The 18,995-nt window shown below is 37.3% G+C and overlaps 1 protein-coding gene across 1 annotated transcript; it reads right to left on the bottom strand.

Moving 5' to 3' along the window:
* Positions 1-2,513: 2,513 nt before the first annotated feature.
* On the bottom strand, positions 2,514-4,295 carry LOC117621503 (trans-resveratrol di-O-methyltransferase-like). Its single transcript, XM_034352027.1, has 3 exons — positions 4,023-4,295; positions 3,366-3,908; positions 2,514-2,822 (listed from the first exon to the last, which is right to left on the bottom strand). Exons 1-3 carry the CDS (start codon positions 4,293-4,295, stop codon positions 2,514-2,516), a joined length of 1,125 nt encoding a protein of 374 aa, XP_034207918.1.
* Between the last annotated feature and the right edge of the window lie 14,700 nt (positions 4,296-18,995).

The following is an 18,995-nucleotide window of genomic DNA, read 5'->3' as shown; positions in this document are numbered from 1 at the left end:
TGTGCTAGATGATACTAGAATTGAGTGTGAGCCATTTACTAGAGGGATACCAAATGTTGACACATTTGATGACCTAGTGGGTGAGTTTGGGAATGAAAATATTAGAGATGGGTGTGAAGATATATGGATTGATTGATTGTTGTAATGTATGACATTAGTTATTCAGTTAATTGTATGACATTAATTAATAACTCTGTACATCATTTTAATTTTGATCACATTTTCATTATGCAGGCTTTGGGCACGACAAATCAAAAATTAAAAAAGCTGGGTTAAAGCTGTAAAGTACGACGGTCCAATAAAAAAAATTGGAAACACAGACGTCTAAAATAAAAACAACGTCGGATTTTAAAAAGGCAAAAGACTATAAAACAAAAAAACAGACATCTAAAACAGAAATCAAGTTGGTTTGCTTAAAATAAACAGTAGTCTAAAGTGCGAAATAAAGGCCGTTCAATTCCATTAACAGTCGTGACAAATGTTCTGCACGCCGGCTAGTCTAAAACAACTGACGTCTCCAAGCTTACGTACGTCAAGGAAGGTTAAACAAGCGACTTTTAAACGGACAACCACGTCATTATGTAATCAAAACCGACGTGGTAAGCAATTACAATGTCAAGCAGGTGGATCTCTAGACGTAGTGAAATAATTAACCACGTCCTTTATTTTAATGCCAAAGACGTTAAATATATAATCCACGTCGGTTGTTTTCCTATCCACGCCTTCAATATTATTTATAACGTCATCCTTTGACAAAACCGACGTGGGTACAATTTTGTACGTCGATATTGAGTAATATTATGTCCTTTTAAATCTTTTAGACGTTGGTTATTCAGAAAAAGTGACGTCTAACTCTGTCAAAGGGCCTTCTTTGTACAATTTAAACAACGATTCTCGCAAGAAACAGACGTGGAATAACCTTAACATGTCAGTTTTTTATATTCCGCGACGTGGATAATAACATAAGCGTCGGTGATGCCAAGTGTAGGATGTGGTTATGGCATGTTACGGCGGTTATTGAGAGACAAATGACATGTAATACTCTTTAAACGTCTGTTGGTTTGTGTGCATGTCGTCATTTATATTTTAGACGTCGGTGTCTTTGTTTGTTTAACGTAGTATAAATTAACCACGACGGTTTCTAGCTTATCCAAGTCTTTTTTCCTTCATTTAGGGACATGGATAATTATATGTACGTCGGTTCTTCTTTTGATCTTGACATGTAACATTCTTTAAACGTCTCAGTTTTCATAAAACCATCGTCTAATGTTGTCGAAGATTTCACTTTAGGCTAATTATATAGTAATTACACGTCGGTTCGTAATAAATCTGGACGTTGAATGCCTTAACGACGTCAGGTATTAACCATCGTTGTTTTTTGTACAAAAGATGACGTTTGATTTCACGACGGTTGGAAAACCTTCTAGACGACAGTGGTTTCCCGTTGTCTATTTCGATTTTTGTAGTAGTGTTGCCACCTGCCAATGGTACTTTGTGGGACATAATAGATTGTCAAGTTTGTGGGATTTCCTTGTGGATCCCTTGTTGCACGTATCGTTGATTGATTGGCCGGTCAGATATGGTATAAACAATTGGTTTTCTTGGAAACATGTGTTTTTGTTTGTAGATGTTTGTTGTTTGTTACCCACTGTTTATTCTATTAAGGGTTAATCGTTTTATTAGTCCCTGAACTTAGACCCGATATGCATTTGAGTATCTCAATTTCCAAAGTGGTACCCGTGATCCTTCAACTTCATTTTTGTTAGGACTAACGGTCCTGCCGTCAATTTTGTTAACTTTTTTTGTGAAATGCAGGGGTAAAATGGAAGTTCACGTTTTTTTTTTGTTTTTAATATTTTATTTATATTTTAATCAATTTAAAATGTAAAAAAAATATAAAAATACTATTTTACCCCTGTATTTAACAGAAAAGTTAACAAAATTGACGATAGGACCATTTGTCTTAACGAAATGAAGTTGAAGGACCACGGGAACCATTTTAGAAATTGAGGTACTCAAATGCAAATCGGGTCTAAGTTCAGGAACTAATAAAACGATTAACCCTTCTATTAACAACTTCCACAAGGCTGCTTTTGTTTTCTCAAGTGCTAAACATGGACTACGGTCCTTTTCATGGCTTGAAATTCGTCGGAAACCACGCTTCAATTGTTGTTAACTATTTATTTTTTAAAATCAACTCCCAAAAATTGATTGGAATTAGCATGAAATGTGTTTCTCATTCATGGCCGTATGTCTTATTGGTTCATCATACATTTGGGCTTCTCCTTTTTCTTTTTGGGGCATCAAAGTATTATTTCATGTCATTAAGAGACACCATTAGACTGAGAGGTACTGCGCACCATTTTTATTTCTTAAAGATTACAAAGAAGAAGGAATCATCCAAACTTAGATAATATATGCATATACACACTAAAACAGGTAAAATAGATTTAGGGTTTATTTCATGAAAATCGCATGCACTTAACGTGCAATTCAAAGAGTGATGCTTTTTTTCAGGGGTAAACTTCAATAAGAGACCTGAGGCCCAATGTATGTGTAATCTTATAGAGAGAGAATCCAGCAGTCAAAAAGAGCTTTTCCCACTCTGCTTCACTACGCTCTTTGCCATTAAGGTTGACCATCATCAACATATCCCACATGAGCTGAGTTTCAATTGATTTCTTATCCATCTTCTTATTATCTGCAGACACATTTATTTCCAGGATGATAACCTTTCCTCCTTCATTTTTGCTCAGAATTGCTTCTCTACTCTTCTTCAATATCTTCACGCTTTCCTCATCACTCCAATCATGCAGAATCCACTGATCATTGATGCCATGCATTAATTAATTGTTAATTACTTTAAAGTAAGACTTAAATTTATACTCACAACCACATCAGTGCATAGATTTAGTGTATGGTACCTGCTAATATACTTTGTACCTGCACCGATTGACATGTCATCGTTACTAATTCATTTATGAATAGTAAGGTTTGTTAAGATTTCAGAGGGACGGACCCGCAGACCACTAGAAACATCGATATTACTCCCAAATTAACCACCAACATAGTCCAAGCTGGTGTGGGGTTTATATAAAAGGGCATATGTTATACATTTTGTCTAAGTTTCCAGTGTGTTACTTTACATTCTTCAACAAGATTGCCTTTTCGTTTTGAGTTTCATTATTAAACTCCATAAAAATTCCTTAAATACACAGCTCGAATTGAAAGCCAAGCAAAACAAGGACAAGTTTAGAAAATTCTGCAAAGGCAAGGGTGAGATGTGTTTACTACAACAAGGTAATAATTAATTAGGAAATTAAGGAATAATAAAAATGAGAGAAATAATTGAGTTTTATAATTACCTTGAGGAAAATTGCATTTGCTGGGGGTATCTTCTCAAACATGTCTCCTCCAACAAAATCCAAATTGTGAGTCCCTTGCAAGTTTGCGACAACATGTGGTTGGTCAAGGACAGTGCAATTAATGTTCGGGAAGGCCTTCGCAATGGCCTTGGCCATGTTTCCTGTGCCACCTCCAACATCAACCAAGGAATTCAAACCCTCAAAAACTCCTTCACACTCTTCAACCACTGCCCTTGCTATCAGCTGAGAGTCAGCCTCCATTGCTTCATTAAACAAGCTACCAAACTTTGGTTGCTGAGCAGCCAAACCCCAAAAAGGCCTTCCATGTGCCATCTCAAATGGGGAAGCTGGATGATCATGATTTCCATGATTGTTCATCTGGCACCAAGTGCCCATTAGATGAAATGGATCTGTCACTACTGGATCAAGAATCATAAGTAAAAATTGTGTGGTGCTTAATGGAGCTTCCTTGAGGAGAAGCCTGGAAGCTGGTGTTAGGCTATACACCACAACAGCTTTTTCCTCCGCTTCATCATCAAGATCCTGATGAACAATATTCTCATTGTTGTTATTATTGTTTGGAAGAAGTGGTAGCTGAACCTGATGAACAATATTCTCATTGTTGTTATTATTGTTTGGAAGAAGTGGTAGCTGAACTTGCTGGTCTTGTGCAAAGAAATTGGAATGGACGAGGATTCGCATGAGGCGTGCGATGAAATAAGCCTTCGAAGGGTGGACATTGAGGCCGGAAATGAGATTGGAAAGGGATATGGGTTGGCCATGGTTGTGAATCACATCTGGGATGCCTAATTGAACTGCACACTTTAATGACATAGAGTTTATGAACTGGAAGATATGATTCCACACATGAGCTTGAGCTTGAAGAAGCTCATGGCTAGTAGCACTAACTTTATCATTATTCAAACTCATTTATCTAAGTGTGTATGTTTATATGTGTAGCTAAAAAACACCGATGGCTCTTATTTTAAGTCTTATATAGTCGTTGCCGACCCGACACTATCCGCATCCCATTATTTAAGTAAATAATACTAGAAGGGGCTCTTATTTTATGTTTATATGCTAATATGCTATGCATGTGTAGAAGGAAGTTACTGTAGATTGAACTTTGAAGTGGGAGAGAGAAATTGACAAAGTGAAGTTTCATCTAATTATTATGTAGGGTTAATTATTTTATTAGTCCCTAAATTTAGACTTGATTTGGATTTGAGTACCTCAATTTCCAAAATGGTTCCCATGGTCTTTTAATTTTAGTTTCGTTGGGACAAATGGTCCTGCCGTCAATTGTGTTAACTTTTTTGTTAAGTGCAGGGGCAAAATGGTACTTTTGTATCAAGATTGATTAAAATATGAATAAAAAATTAACAAAACTAAAAAATTAAAATTAAACTCTATTAGTTTAAAGATATTATTTTTTATTCATTTTCTTGGTTTTAATATAAAAATATCATTTTGCCCCTGCATTTAACAGAAAAAGTTAACAAAATTGATGACAAGACCATTTGTCAAAACGAAACTAAAGTTAAAGGACAACGGAAACCATTTTGGAAATTAAGGTATTCAAATGCAAATCAAGTCAAAATTCAAGGACTAATAAAACGATTAACTCTATTATATATATATATATAAATATGTTTTCCTCCTTCAATAGTAATTATATTCTCTCCTCTATCCGTCTTCTTTCTCAAATTTGAAAGCACGAAGAACTCTAAATATAAAAACAAACAAATGATAATAAATAATAGAAGATGGCAGCTACTGATAGAGATTTGAAGACAGGCCCTTCGCAGTCCACTCACGTAGCATTCATAAGGGCAGAGCCAAAAGATGTTTCGTCCAGAAAAGAAAGTCATCCAAACATATAGTATAAAGCGTAGGAATTATAAAATTCAGACAAGACTGCATAATCATGTAATCGTTTTTTTGGTAAAAAGTGGTTCTTAAAATATATATTCAGAATTAAACACGTCATCATATCACTGTCATATAAACGAATGCAAGTAGCTAGTGCATGACAAACACACTAAAAACATTCACAACTGGCATATGAGGCATGTGGGATCTTGTTACTCCCACATGCCAAACACGCTAAATCAATCAGTGTGTGATGGTCTCTTATTACTCCCAGCACAACTTCGACATGCGATATTTATGAAAGATATTTGAAATTTCTCTTGCACAATTAGGAGAGCAATATATCTAATGGTGGATCCAAGCATTTTATAAATCAACCAAAGTCGCATGACAAGCAAATATAACACAAAGGAGTACAAAATATAAATAAATATCAAATCAAACACATTGTCCAACTTCAAAAAAATATGTTCGATTGCAAAAAAAATTTAAAGAGCTTGCCCTTCGAATGTCATCATGTTGATTGATTGGGTGTTCACAAATTGGAATGCGTTTCCAGGTTCCTATTCTAAAGAAGCAATATCAAACTCTTTAGGTTCAACTTGAGATCCGAGTTCAAAAAGTTTCTCAGGAATTGAAGTATCAACATTAGATTTGTTATCGTTATCACTTTTTTTGAAGAATGAATAAATAGTTTTTCCTCTCTTTTGTCGGTCTATTATCATCATGTGACATAATATCCTAACAAGAAATACTAGACACCAAAAATCGTATATGCTAATTAATAATTCAAGTTGCAAAAATAAAACATATATCAATAATCTCCAAAAAATTTCACCCAAACCCTAAATCATAAAAACTTAACAACAATTAAAATTGAAAATTGAATATCCATATATATATATATATATATATATATAAAGAGAAAAACTTGTCAAGATTGAAGAACCCACTGAAGATAGGTTGGTACAATTTTTTAGAGGAGGAGAGCTATTTCATCTAGGCTCTCAAGGTCCAAATATGGTGTTTTGAGTGGCTAGAAGAAATCTTTTGATGTTTGCTCTCTGTGGGTGTAATCCAATATCAGTACCATTAGAATAGCTCAAGTTGGTAGAGCTTAAGCGTGAGTTTTGCTTCTAATCAAATTTATATAGGTTTGGATTGATGTTTATTATTTCCTATATGCTTCAGGAGTGGGCTTATTTTAAATAGAGAACTAACTATTATTTACTTTACTTAGATTGGGCTATTATTAGTTTATTATATTTATTTAGTGCAGTAGACTAATATTTATTGGAGTAGGAATAAACTTATAAAATTTAAATCATATTTAATATTTAGAAATCTTCCCCTAGGCTGGAGCCCACCCCAGCCTAGGCATAAATCCGCCCTTGACTATATCGGATGAATGATTTGTGAGCGTGGAATTAATAATGGGAGCTATACATTAACACATCTGCCACATGCTTATCTCGAGTTTGACAATATAAGTTCTTTGTATCATTAACCCTTAATGAATTGTAAATTGCTAAACACAAAACAAGTTAAAATCGATTATCACTTTATTAGACAATATTTGGTCGCTAAGCATTCGGTCATTGTCTAAATGTAATGTAATGACACAAGCAAAACCGAAGATTATTGGAGAAAATTGCTCTTAAGCGTATGTGAGAAAGGGATCTATTCCTAATCAAACATTGATTAGAAACAAACGACATCATTTCAAGCAGGTTCCAAAAGAATTCACCTCTATCAACCCCATAGAGAAATTTGGCTCACTACTACAAAAATTGAAATAGACGACGAGAATCCACCGTCGTCTAGAAGGTTTTAAAACCGTCGTGAAATCGACCGCCATCTTTTGATACATAAAATAATGACGGCAAATAACCGACGTCGTTAAGACATACAACATCATATCAAAAGACAAACCGCCGTCTAAATACTATATAAATAGCAAAAAAGGAAAACTTCAACATCCTTAGATGACAGTTTTAGAAAAATAGAGACGTCTAAGGAGTGTTACATGTCAAAAGACAAACCGCCATGGTTAATACATACTACGTTTACTAAATAAAAAAGCGACGTCTAAATTTTATAAAAAAACAAAAAAAAAGGAAAACTTCGACAATCTTAGACGACGCTTACAGAAAAGAACAAACGTCTAAAGGATATTACATGTCAAGAATTATATCATAACCGGCGTAAAATAAATTAACCACGACATAGAGGTAGAATCACCGCCGCTTACAACATCTTCCACATCGCAACCCAAGAACACACCGCCTTGTTAAATGTATTCCACGTTGCAAAAATCAAGAACCGAAGTTCAAAAGCAATATTAACGTCATAATATGTTAAAAGAACAAAGTTAATACCAATATACGACAGTTGATTCTTGCGAGAACCGACGTCTAAATGATTAAAAAAAATATCCAAATATTACGACTTGGACAACATTAGATGACGCTTTTTGGAAAACACTGACCTCTGAAGTCTTCACAATTTTATTAGACACTGACGTAACATTCCCTAACCACGACCCAAGTGTTTAAACAGGGTCGTTAAAACTTATTTTCATGGCTTGCAGTGGAGGTTAACTGCCATGGATCGAAGTTTGAATGGCAATTAGTGTAAACTAATGATCGTGGTTAATCTCATCAATACATCCGTAAAATCCAATTTATCGACGTTGTTATTGTACTCACCACATCAGTACACTTATAGAAATAGACGTGGTTGGCCTTTTAAAAGGCGCTTTTAAAACCCTTATTGACGTGTGTATTCTATGAGACGTCAATTGTTTTCCTTTAACTGATGTTCAGAAGAGCTCTCAAGACTGTTAATGGAACTGAGTTGCCTTTATTGCCCCTTTAGACAATGGTAATTATTTATCGATAGAAGTAGTGTTTCCTAAAAATTTTCGGTTGGAGCACTATTTCGTCGTGTTATTTTCATACCATCGTTGTTGTTAATATCTATTAGCCGTCATGTAATTTAATTTTAATTAACCAACGTGTTTTCTTTTTCAAATGGCGGTTTTTATTTCTTTACGGTCTTTTGCATTGTCATTCCACGTTGTTTGTAAAAATACAATGTTGGTAATAATTTAGACATCTGTTTTTGCAATTTGTTAACTGGACCGTCGTATTTTACACCTTTAACCCAATATTTTTTTATATTGGATTTGTCGTGCCCAAAGCTTGCATAATGAAAATATGATCAGAATAATGTCAAACATTGAAATTTATTGAAAAATTAATGTCATACAGAGCTATTAATTAATGTCATACAATTAACTGCATAACTAATGTCATACATTACAACAATCAATCAATTCATATTTCTTCATACCCATCCCCAATATTTCACTCCCAAACTCACCAACTAGGTCATCAAATGTGTCAAGATTGGGTATCCCTCTAGTAAATGGCTCACACTCAATTTTAATATCACCTAGCACATCATCACCAATAACATCATTATATTGTCTATTAGGCATTGATAACACTACTGACCAACCACGATGCATTGGGTCCTTAACAAAAATTGCTTGTTTGACTTGAGAAGCCATAACAAATTGGTCATTCCTATGTCCAATTTTACTCAGATCTACAAGGGTAAATCAAAGTTTGTCGACTAGAAGGCCCGAAGTGTTTCCAATCACACCTAAAGACTGGGATTCTAAACTTTTGGTAGTCAATGTCCCAAATTTCTTGAATGACACCATAAAAACCCATATTGGAGACAATAGAGTTTTTATCCTTGGCCCTAGCAACTTGCATAGTATGTGCAAGTAAATAAACTCCACTATTTTGGATAGTTCGTACATCATCTTATGCCTTGGTGTTAAATTTAACACCATTAATAGGATAGCACCTATATAATGGCACTGCCATGCTTGGACCAATATCTAAGCCATCTCAAATTTTCTGATACACCATTATTGTCTTTCCCATTAAGTTTACTTTCAACCTGCAAATTAATCATATTGTAATTCAATCTATCATAGAAAGAAGAAAATTAAAAGTCCAATATGTTATTCAATAACATATACCTTAAAGCGTAGCCATTGAATGAAAGTGCTATTTTGCTTATCTTGCAGCCACTTTATTCTCTTTTGAAATTTTGGATAAGTGGTCTTGATGAGGATCATATGTTCCCTACATGACACGAAAAAAATCAAGCATTACGTTCCCTTGTATATAAGATAAACATAAGGAATAATTTAAAATGGCTACTTAAAGAATAAAACTTATACTTGATATATGGTAGAACTTCCTCCGTATTCTCCAAGACATATAGATGTGCTTGGTTCAATAAATCATAATCAACTAAGCTCACCGTGCAACCGGATAATGGCATTGAAACTCCCATCTTCATGTATGCTTTCTCATCATCTATGTGATCTAGCTGATGGTTGGGTTGATTAGGATCGAATTTTGAGTTTTGAAACTCGATTTACAATCCAAAGTTTTGGCAAGTTTTCAGATCGAGTTTCCGGCAAGGTTCGGGCACTTTTTGGCAATGGCCCAAGAGCAAAAGTTCCTTCACTAGTTATCCTGATCATGTAGGTATAGGTATTGTTGGGTGTTTTGAGAATTTTCCGGTCGCCGAAATTTTTTCAAGACACCCACACACTGCTGGTGCGTGTGGCGGAGCGTGGGCCAAGTTTGGGTGGCTTATTTGGTCCTAATATGTTCTCCACGTCGTCTTGAGCACGACGGTATGCTCGGATTTAAATTTGGTTACCGTTTGACAGTCAATCGGATTTACGCATATTAGGCATTATGCGGGTTCAATATGTTCAGACCGTTAGATCGACTCCATTGTCAAATATGATGATTTACGTACCTCTAGGATAGTATAGGAATTTGCAGAACGGGAATCGGAGTCCTGGATGCTCCGATTCAAGGAATCAAAGATTACGTAAAATGGTGATTCTCCGATCGCGCGATCGTGAGCAATCTGACCCCTCGATCTAGACTAAACTTTTAGGGCGTGTTCCGCAGACTTTGTTGGACCACTAGGAACTTTCGGATTTGAAATTGGAGGTCGTTGGCCCGGCAGGCCCCGTTGAGCAAAAATGGAAGATATGCTTATTGGATTTCCAGGGATTACTTTTGTTAGTATTATTATTATTATTATTATCATTGTTGTTAGCATTAATGTAATAACTGATCCTAAATTAATATTTAATTATTAATATATTCAAGTAAAAGACAATTCTACCCCGGGAATATTTTAATAATTTTAAAGTTGACTTTTTGTGCGAGAAAGAATTTGAAATTTCAGTTGTACTATTACGTAGAGCACGCCGAGATGAGTCCGTAGACATGTAGTGGGCTTAAATCGAAACTGTAATGAAGAAGTTAGGATCAAATTACACTTAGTGGCATAAATGTAATTTTCTCGAAATTGGTTTTAATATATCTAAAAAACCTCTGTCTAGTTTCCCCCAACCAGCCCCTTCATTTTTGAAACAATAGATGGCTCCAAAAATCCACCACCGCCTCAAGAAGCCGCCTTTGGCCACGGTACCGGACCCAAAAGAACCCTCTCCTCTTCCTCTTCCAGCCTCACTCAATCAGCCGCTGCTGGAAACAGTCAAAAACAGGCCGGTTTTTGCGAAATTTTTTGGAAGCTTGTTCAGGTGATTCCGACAACCAAATTTTGCGATCCAGGTATGCTTTCTCATCCTCTCAAGGTGTTCTAGCTGTTAGTTGTGGTATTTAGGAGAAATTCCTACGTTTTGGTGGGTAATTAAGTGATAGAAATTTTGGCCAGTTTTGGCCTCCGATTCCTGCCACTTTCGTCGATTTTTTGTGGTAGGTTCAAGAATAAAAGTTGCTCCACTCTATGTACTGATCATGCAGGTATAAGTCTTGACTGGCGGTTTGGAGATTTTTCGATCGCCAAAATCGCTTTGGACACCCACGCACTGCCGGCTCGTGTGGCGGCACCTGGGCCACTTTTTGGCTAGTCCTAGAGTCCTAATATCATCCTCATGTCGTCCTGAGCACGACGGTTTACTTGAATATGAATTTTGTTATCGTTTGAGCTCGATTGGATATTGTCTATTAGGCGTTATCCAGGTTCGATATGTTTGGACCTTTGGATTGATCCCAATTTAAAATATGTTGATCTAGGCATCCCTAAGAACATGTACGAATTCGCGGATCGTGAATCGGAGTCCCGGATGCTCCGATTCAATAATTCAATGTTTAGGATAAATGATAACCGCCCGATCGTTCGATCGTGAGTGATCCAAACGTTTGATTCGGACCAAACTGGCAAGACATGCTTATCAAACCTTGTTGAACCTATAGGAACTTTCGGAGGTCGTGGCCCCTGTTGACCCAGTTGACCCAGTGTAGGAAGTTTGACCCTTGGTTGACTGCGAGTCTTTCGAGATAGTATCAGCCTTCGAGTAGCACTAGAAAGACCGTGTAAACGAGGTTTGACTGTTTGTGAACTTTTCTAATTATGTTTGGATTACGAGTTTATGTTATAGTGTTTGATGATATTTTTGGGTGTTATTCTGATATTCGAAGTTTTGATTGTTAATTATTTATTTATTATTATTAAGAGTATTAATAAAGTGTATGATTGGGTGATATCGGATTATTCAAATGTTTATAGGTTGTTGGGTAATCGCTTTTATTTTCTAAGGGTTTTATGCTATGACTGGTTGTGTAAAGTTGGGGATGGTTTATTAACTGGATTTTTGTGTGGACGAGAAATTAATTAAAATGTTTATGATATGATTAAATCTAATATATACTTAGTGGTTTAAAGATGATGAATCATGGACATTGGTTTTTATCATAATGTGATGTATATTTTAAGTGTAGTGAGAATCAATTTATTGGAAAGTTGATATAAAAGTCAGAAAATGGATTGTGAAATAAGGGAAAATTTATGATGAGTTTCAGACTATAGTTTTCAAACTCACCACGGGAGAAAGCCCCCAGTTACCTTGAAACAGTTTTGTCATTTATGATAATGCCTCACGAGTTTCGGGGATGCCTAAACCATGCGGTGCGAGGACTGCGGCTCGGTTGACTTTGTGTTTCCAAGGCCTAAGAGGATTGCAGCTGGATTGACTTTGTGTTTTCGAGGCCTGCGAGGATTACGGCTCAATTGACTTTGTGTTTTCGAGGCCTGCGAGGATTACGGCTCGGTTGACTTTGTGTGTCTCAGAGGCCTGCGAGGAATGCGGCTCTGGTTGACTTTGTGTTTTTGAGGCCTGCAATGATATGTTACATTATGGGGCATAAGGAATTGACGGTACATTATTAGAATTGACGGAATATGAATGGGGGTACACCCAGGTGTAGAATATTTGGGTTTTTAAGAGGTTTAAACTAAAATTGAGGAAATTCTTTGAGTAGCCTATTTATGTGCAAATCTAATAAGTGAAAGAACTACGTATGGCTTGATCCCTCTGTAAGGGTACATTGGCAACCTAGAGGTGTAGCCACAAGTTCAAGTGTTTGAAAGGTTGTTCTGCTCAGCTATTTTGAAATTGTTATGTACTCCTGAGGTTCTAAAAGTTGAGATTAGTTTCAGATGGTAGAATGATTTATTTGGGTTAAAGAGGCCTGAGGCCAAAATGATGTGATGTTTGGTGGCATATTGTTGTGCATGCTAAATGTTTGGGATTATAAAATCATGTGTTATACAGGTAAAATTTTTGGGAAACGAGGGAATTACAGAGGAGACTCTATCGAATTTTTAGCAGAAGTCAAACTTAAAGAAAAAGAATTTTGGAAACTTAGAAGGGCATTTTTGTAACAACCCGATCCTTAATTTATTTGTAATTATTAATTTATTCTAAGAAAAGGCAATTATACCCCTAAAGTATTTTATTAGGCTTAAAGTTGACTTTTTGAGCGGGAAGGAATTTGGAAATTTGGGTCGGGTCCTATCAATTTTGGTCAAAAGTGCCTGACACCTGCCAGGTGTCGAGTACACACAGGGTTCAACTCATATTCTAAAGTGGAATTTGGGTTGGGTCTTGTCAACTTGGTATCAGAGCATTAGGTTCAAATTCCTGTAGACTCCGCACCTTGTGTGCATCCTTAAGTTTTAATAGTGTGGTGTGTTCCGGTGCAAAATGGTGCCCCTTCGAAGGGAAGGACATCACAAATTGTACTAGAGATGTTTCGTAAGTTCGTAACCCTAGGAAACGTAATGAACTTTATGTTCGAGGTTGTAAAAAATCTGAGTCAACTATGAGTTGTGACAATTCAATTGGGAAGGAACGGTGTTTCGGGTGAGGTGTTATTTTATTCGTGTGCCTCTACCTAAGATCTTTCACATTTGTGAAAATCGTAAGAAAAGCAAGGGGTGGCAACTAAACAAAGGAACAACAGAATATGTTCACATATGGAAAACCAGGGAAATCTTTGCAATTTAGAATTATCTCTCTTATCATAATCCGCCATACTTAATTCATTAGGATAACCAATCTCTTAAACTTATCAGTAATGATCAGTGAGCTTGATTGTGTACACACGTAGTAATAGAAGCTATCATCATGTGAATGTTGACTTGAGAAAACAGGATGACAACTATATTTTATTGCTTTTCTAGTTACCTTTAGATATTCAACAGTTGGTTTGAGATGGGTTTCCTTTCTGTTGTTTGAGTTCAATCCACAAAATAAATTGTAGAACTCTTAGTTTTATGCTAATTTTCTGTTGATGTATCAATTCAACCATTATATGCTTTCATTTGAGATTGAATAACCATTAAGGTGCATAAATGTTCTAGAGAACTTGAGTACGAGATTTTAAATTGTAAATTTTGGTAAGTTTATGAGCATCCTAAATAATTTATGAGTTCTGTATAGAAATGAATAGTAAAGATACCCCAATCTTAGTATTGACCCTGAGCATTCTTAATAGTACAGGGGAATCTGATTTTCATATACTGTTGTCTGTATTATTATCTCTATAACTAAGCAGGCTTTAGTCTTGTGCTTGTCGTGTTTCCCTTTTCAGTTTTTAAAAGTGGTGGATGGGGTTATCCCTTTAAATTGTTGTTCCTATGACAGTTTGGAGTTTCTTCCACCATTCTAAAGATTTAACTTCTAATCCAGTTTGGAGATCCTATGACGGCTCTATCTGTTTTATTCAGAACTAGCATTTACCTAATTGGATAGATGGTGTTTGTTGTTTTTGGGGGGTAAGTTTTAGTGTAAGGTATACTGAATAACCCAGGAACTTTCCTATAGAAGGTCTTGTAGCTTAAATGAGGGTTTATTAGTGGATAAGGTCAAGATGAGTGAGGATAAATTATTAAATGAAAATCATTAGGTGGTGTTATTAGTTTAGCCCCAAATTCAGAAAGTCTTGTATATATCTTCCTCTTCTCTCTTACCCTTGTTTTCATGCCCATGTCTGCGTGTGCCTGAATGTATTTGTGTGATATGTGCTTTCTTTATTGATCACAAGCTGAAAGTTGTGCAATGATACGAGTTAGATAGAAATTTTAGTTTAGTATGCCCTCTGTTATATTTGAAGTACTACTGAAAAGAAAATTTAGGTCTTATTGAACTTTTGAATGTCGCAGCTGGGAGGCATACCTAATAGTTTCCTTTTCCAGACTAGTTTGTTGAACTACTTCAGGTTAGTATTGGATGGGGTGTAACGACCCAGTCCTAAACTAATAACTAAATACAAAATTATTAAAGAAAAAGACAATGTTACTTCGGAATATTTTAATAGGTTTACATATTGACTTGTTGACCGGGGAGACTTTGGTGAAATTGTTACCTCCCGTTCCGAAAAGGTGTTAAAATAATTAAAGTAAGAGAGAATAAATTTAAATGAGGAAATAAACTGAAATAAACATTAAAATAAAATGATTTTAATTAATTAAGGTTTTTGAAAACAAGAAATGGCAATCAAAAGAAGTTCAGTGGCATAACCGTAAATATTTCAAAATTCAAATTTTTTTTTTTTAACTCAGAATTTCTGCATTTTGGGGAGCTTGACCAGCCGACTTCAAGAGGTGGTTTCTCTCAACTCCAACCACGAATTCAAGCAAGACCGGTCCAGTTAGAACCACCACACTTCCCTCTTCCAGCCCCAGCCCTTCGCCGCCTCTATCCGCCGCCGTAGTCGCCTGAAACAGCCAAGAACCAGGTGGTTTTGGATAGTTTTTTTCGTAAACTTTCAACGGCTCATTCTCCCTCCTCCGGCCACCATTTCATGCGAGTGAGGTATGCTTTCTCACCTATTTTTCATGATATAGCTGATGGTTGGGTAGGAATTTATCAATTTTGAGCCTAGGTAGTTCGATTTTCGACTTGGATTTCAGCTGGTTTTGGGATCGCGATTCCGGCCACTTTCGGCCACTTTTTGGGATAGGTCCAAGAACAAAAGTGGTTCCAAATAGGGTGTTTTACCTAGGGTAGGAAGTTGGGTTATCAGTTTTGAAGATTTCCGGTCGCCAGAATTTGATCAAGCCACCCACGCACTGCTAGTGCGTGTGGCGGCGCGTGGCAGCCTGGTGAGGTCACTCTCAGTCCTAGAATGATACTCGTGTTGTCACGAGCATGTAGGAATTTGCAGATCTCAATTCGGTCAACGTTTGAGCCCCGATCGGATCTCGCATATTGTGCGATTTCTAGGTTAGATACATTTGAACCGTTGGATCGTAGTTATCCTTGTATATGTTGATCTAGATAATTCCAGGATCATGTAGGCATTTCGGATCGTGAACAGAAGTCCTGGATACTCCGAAAAGGCCAGCCCTAGTGAAAGGACCCGCCCCGAATTTTTCCCAAAACCCGTGACGAATCCTTTGGAATTCCTGACATCACCCCGATGCCGGGCCCACTTACTAAATACCGAGACTTTCTGCCGAAATTTCGGCAGAGTCTCCCCTATAAATTGGACATTTCCCAAAATTTCAACCTGCATAAAAACGCATTTAATAATCCCAACTGGCAGCATGCACAATAAAATTTCATGCAATTCACACAAATGGCCTTCGGCCTTCCATTAATTCTCAACCAATTACCAAACAATTCGAATACAAATTATGACTAATATTTAGTCTGCGGCTGCATCTAATAACCTCAATTCATTTCTCTGTATTTCACATAATCTCCCCATACGCCGGTACAACCAACGCCACGTATGGGGTCTGTCAACACGCCGGATAACCTACGCCACGTGCGACCATGCCATACTATCACATATCTCCCCATACGCCGGTACAACCAACGCCACGTATGGGGTCTGTCTCAACGCCGGATAACCTACGCCACGTGAGACCTACACGTCATATCACATAACTCCCCATACGCCGGTACAACCAACGCCACGTATGGGGCCTGTCCCAACGCCGGATAACCTACGCCACGTGGGACCTCAACATCATATCACAAATCTCCCCATACGCCGGTACAACCAACGCCACGTATGGGGCCTGTCCCAACGCCGGATAACCTACGCCACGTGGGACCTCAACATCATAACACAAATCTCCCCATACGCCGGTACAACCAACGCCAGGTATGGGGCCTGTCGACACGCCGGATAACCTACGCCACGTGCGACCTGACTTTCACTTGGTGGTGCTTGTAGTAAATCCAAAATCCGGGGAGGTACTTAAGGTAGTGCATATTGCACTCCAACTGATGTTCTAGACTCTGTTGTACCCTTGTACAACCATATAATTATATTTTAATTCTAATATTGCGTAACTCCCAACCAAGGGTCAAACTACCCTAACCCTGGTCACACGGGCCCACGGGGACCACGACCTCCAAACTCCGATCCGAAAGTTCCTACGGGTTCTATAAATTATAGGACACTTGTCCTACCAGTTTGGTTCAGATCGGACGGTCGGATCGCTCACGATCGCACGATCTAACGGTTAATATAAAATATAGACTTTAAAATATTAAATCGGAACATCCGGGGCTCCGATTCACGATCCGTGAATTCCTCCACGATCCTAGAAATACCTAGTTTAACATATATTAATTTCGGGACCATCCAACGGTCCCAACCTATCGAACCCGGATAACGCCCAATAGGCGATATCCGTTCGATAGTCAAACGACGTCCGAATTGAGATCCGCGAAATCCTACGCGCTCGTGACGGCACGAGGACCTCAAAACTGACCAGAGACATGCCGCCACCCTCGCCCACGCGCCGCCACACGCGCGGGCAGACCGGGTGTCCAAAGCGATTACGGTCCGTCGAAAAATCTTGGAACCGAGACTCCAAACTCCTACCCTAGGTAAAACACCCCATTTGGAGTCACTTTTGTTCTTGGACAACCCCCAAAAAGTGGCCGGAAATGGCCGATCACGGCGGCCGAAGTTCGGCCGATTTTCAATTCGAAAATCGAATTGGTTACGCTAAAAATTGATCTAAACCCAACCCACCAGCAGATAGAGCACGAGAAATAGATGAAAATCCATACCTCACTCGACTGATTTGGTTGAGAAACGGAGGAGATCGAATGGCTTGAAGTTTGGATGAATTCCGGCGAGAAATCGCCAGTTTCCGGCCGATAGGCGGCGGTCCAAGGCCGGCGACTGGTCACGGGAGGAAGGCGGCGACGTGGCGAGTCCAACGGGACCGGTGGCGACGGTCGCCGTGCTCCGTGGTGGCGGCGAGCTGGAGCTGAACGGGGGTTGACTTTTTGGGACTTTATCGCTTTTAAGTCCCGAGGCACTTTTAGACCGCTTTAAACCTTGGGAAAAGCGGGCACGCATAATTGGAAGCATATTCCACTATGCGAGGGTATATTTAAGGGTTATTTCAGTGTTTGGTATTAATTCTTGTTGTTCGGATTGGGTTTTTGTTAGAAAATATATATTTTAAATTGACGATCGAATTATTTCATTGTATTCATATCGGGTCAAGGAGTGTAGCAGTAAAACATCATCAAAATCGGAGTTAAAATAACCGTTAAATCTTGATTTTTCATTATAACCATCGAAAAGTTTTATCCCCTTACTTGATCTCTGAATGTTTATTTTTTCCGATTTCTGGCTATATGATCTCGAAGTATAAACAAACAAGTTTGATGGTTGGATCGTTGAAACTAGTTTTTTTGAATGCATATGCCATCAAAACAATATATTCACTAACAATTAAGAGTTTATTTATACTTTCGTTAAATATAACATAAGATTTTGTGGTATCCACTAGTGTAAATATTTTAAATTGAAGATCAAATTCAGTCATTGTATTCATATAGGGTCAAGAAGTGTAGCTGTAAAAAATCATCAAAATCGGAGTTAAAATAACCATTAAATCTTGATTTTTCATTTATAACCATTGAAAAGTTTTGTCCCGTTACTTGATCAATGAATGTTTATTTTTTCCGATTTTTGGCGTATATGATCTCGAAGTATAAACAAACAAGTTTGACGGTTGGATTGTTGAAACAAGTTTGACGGTTGGATCGTTGAAACTAGTTTCGTAGAATGTGTATGCCATCAAAACAATATATTCACTAACAATTAAGAGTTTATTTATATTTTCGTTAAATATAACATAAGATTTTGTGGTATCCACTAGTGTAAATATTTTAAATTGAAGATCAAATTCAGTCATTGTATTCATATAGGGTCAAGGAGTGTAGCTGTAAAAAAATCATCAAAATCGGAGTTAAAATAACCGTTAAATCATGATTTTTCATTTATAACCGACGAAAAGTTTTGTCCCGTTACTTGATCTATGAATGTTTATTTTTTCCGATTTTTGGCGTATATGATCTCG

The sequence above is a fragment of the Prunus dulcis genome, chromosome 3, assembly GCF_902201215.1.
Source record: "Prunus dulcis chromosome 3, ALMONDv2, whole genome shotgun sequence".
In the NCBI taxonomy this organism is placed as follows: domain Eukaryota; kingdom Viridiplantae; phylum Streptophyta; class Magnoliopsida; order Rosales; family Rosaceae; genus Prunus; species Prunus dulcis.
Note: the sequence above shows the minus strand (reverse complement) of the source record. Positions and strands in the feature narration are given on the sequence as shown.

Bases quoted from the DNA above. Each gene is read 5' to 3' on its own strand.
- LOC117621503 (XM_034352027.1), bottom strand. From the start codon at position 4,295: ATGAGTTTGAATAATGATAAAGTTAGTGCTACTAGCCATGAGCTTCTT. The intron at 3,909-4,022 runs GTTCAGCTACCA...ATTGTTCATCAG, and splicing joins TCTTTGCACAAGACCAGCAA to GATCTTGATGATGAAGCGGA. The intron at 2,823-3,365 runs GTAATTATAAAA...ATCAATGATCAG, and splicing joins CAAATGCAATTTTCCTCAAG to TGGATTCTGCATGATTGGAG.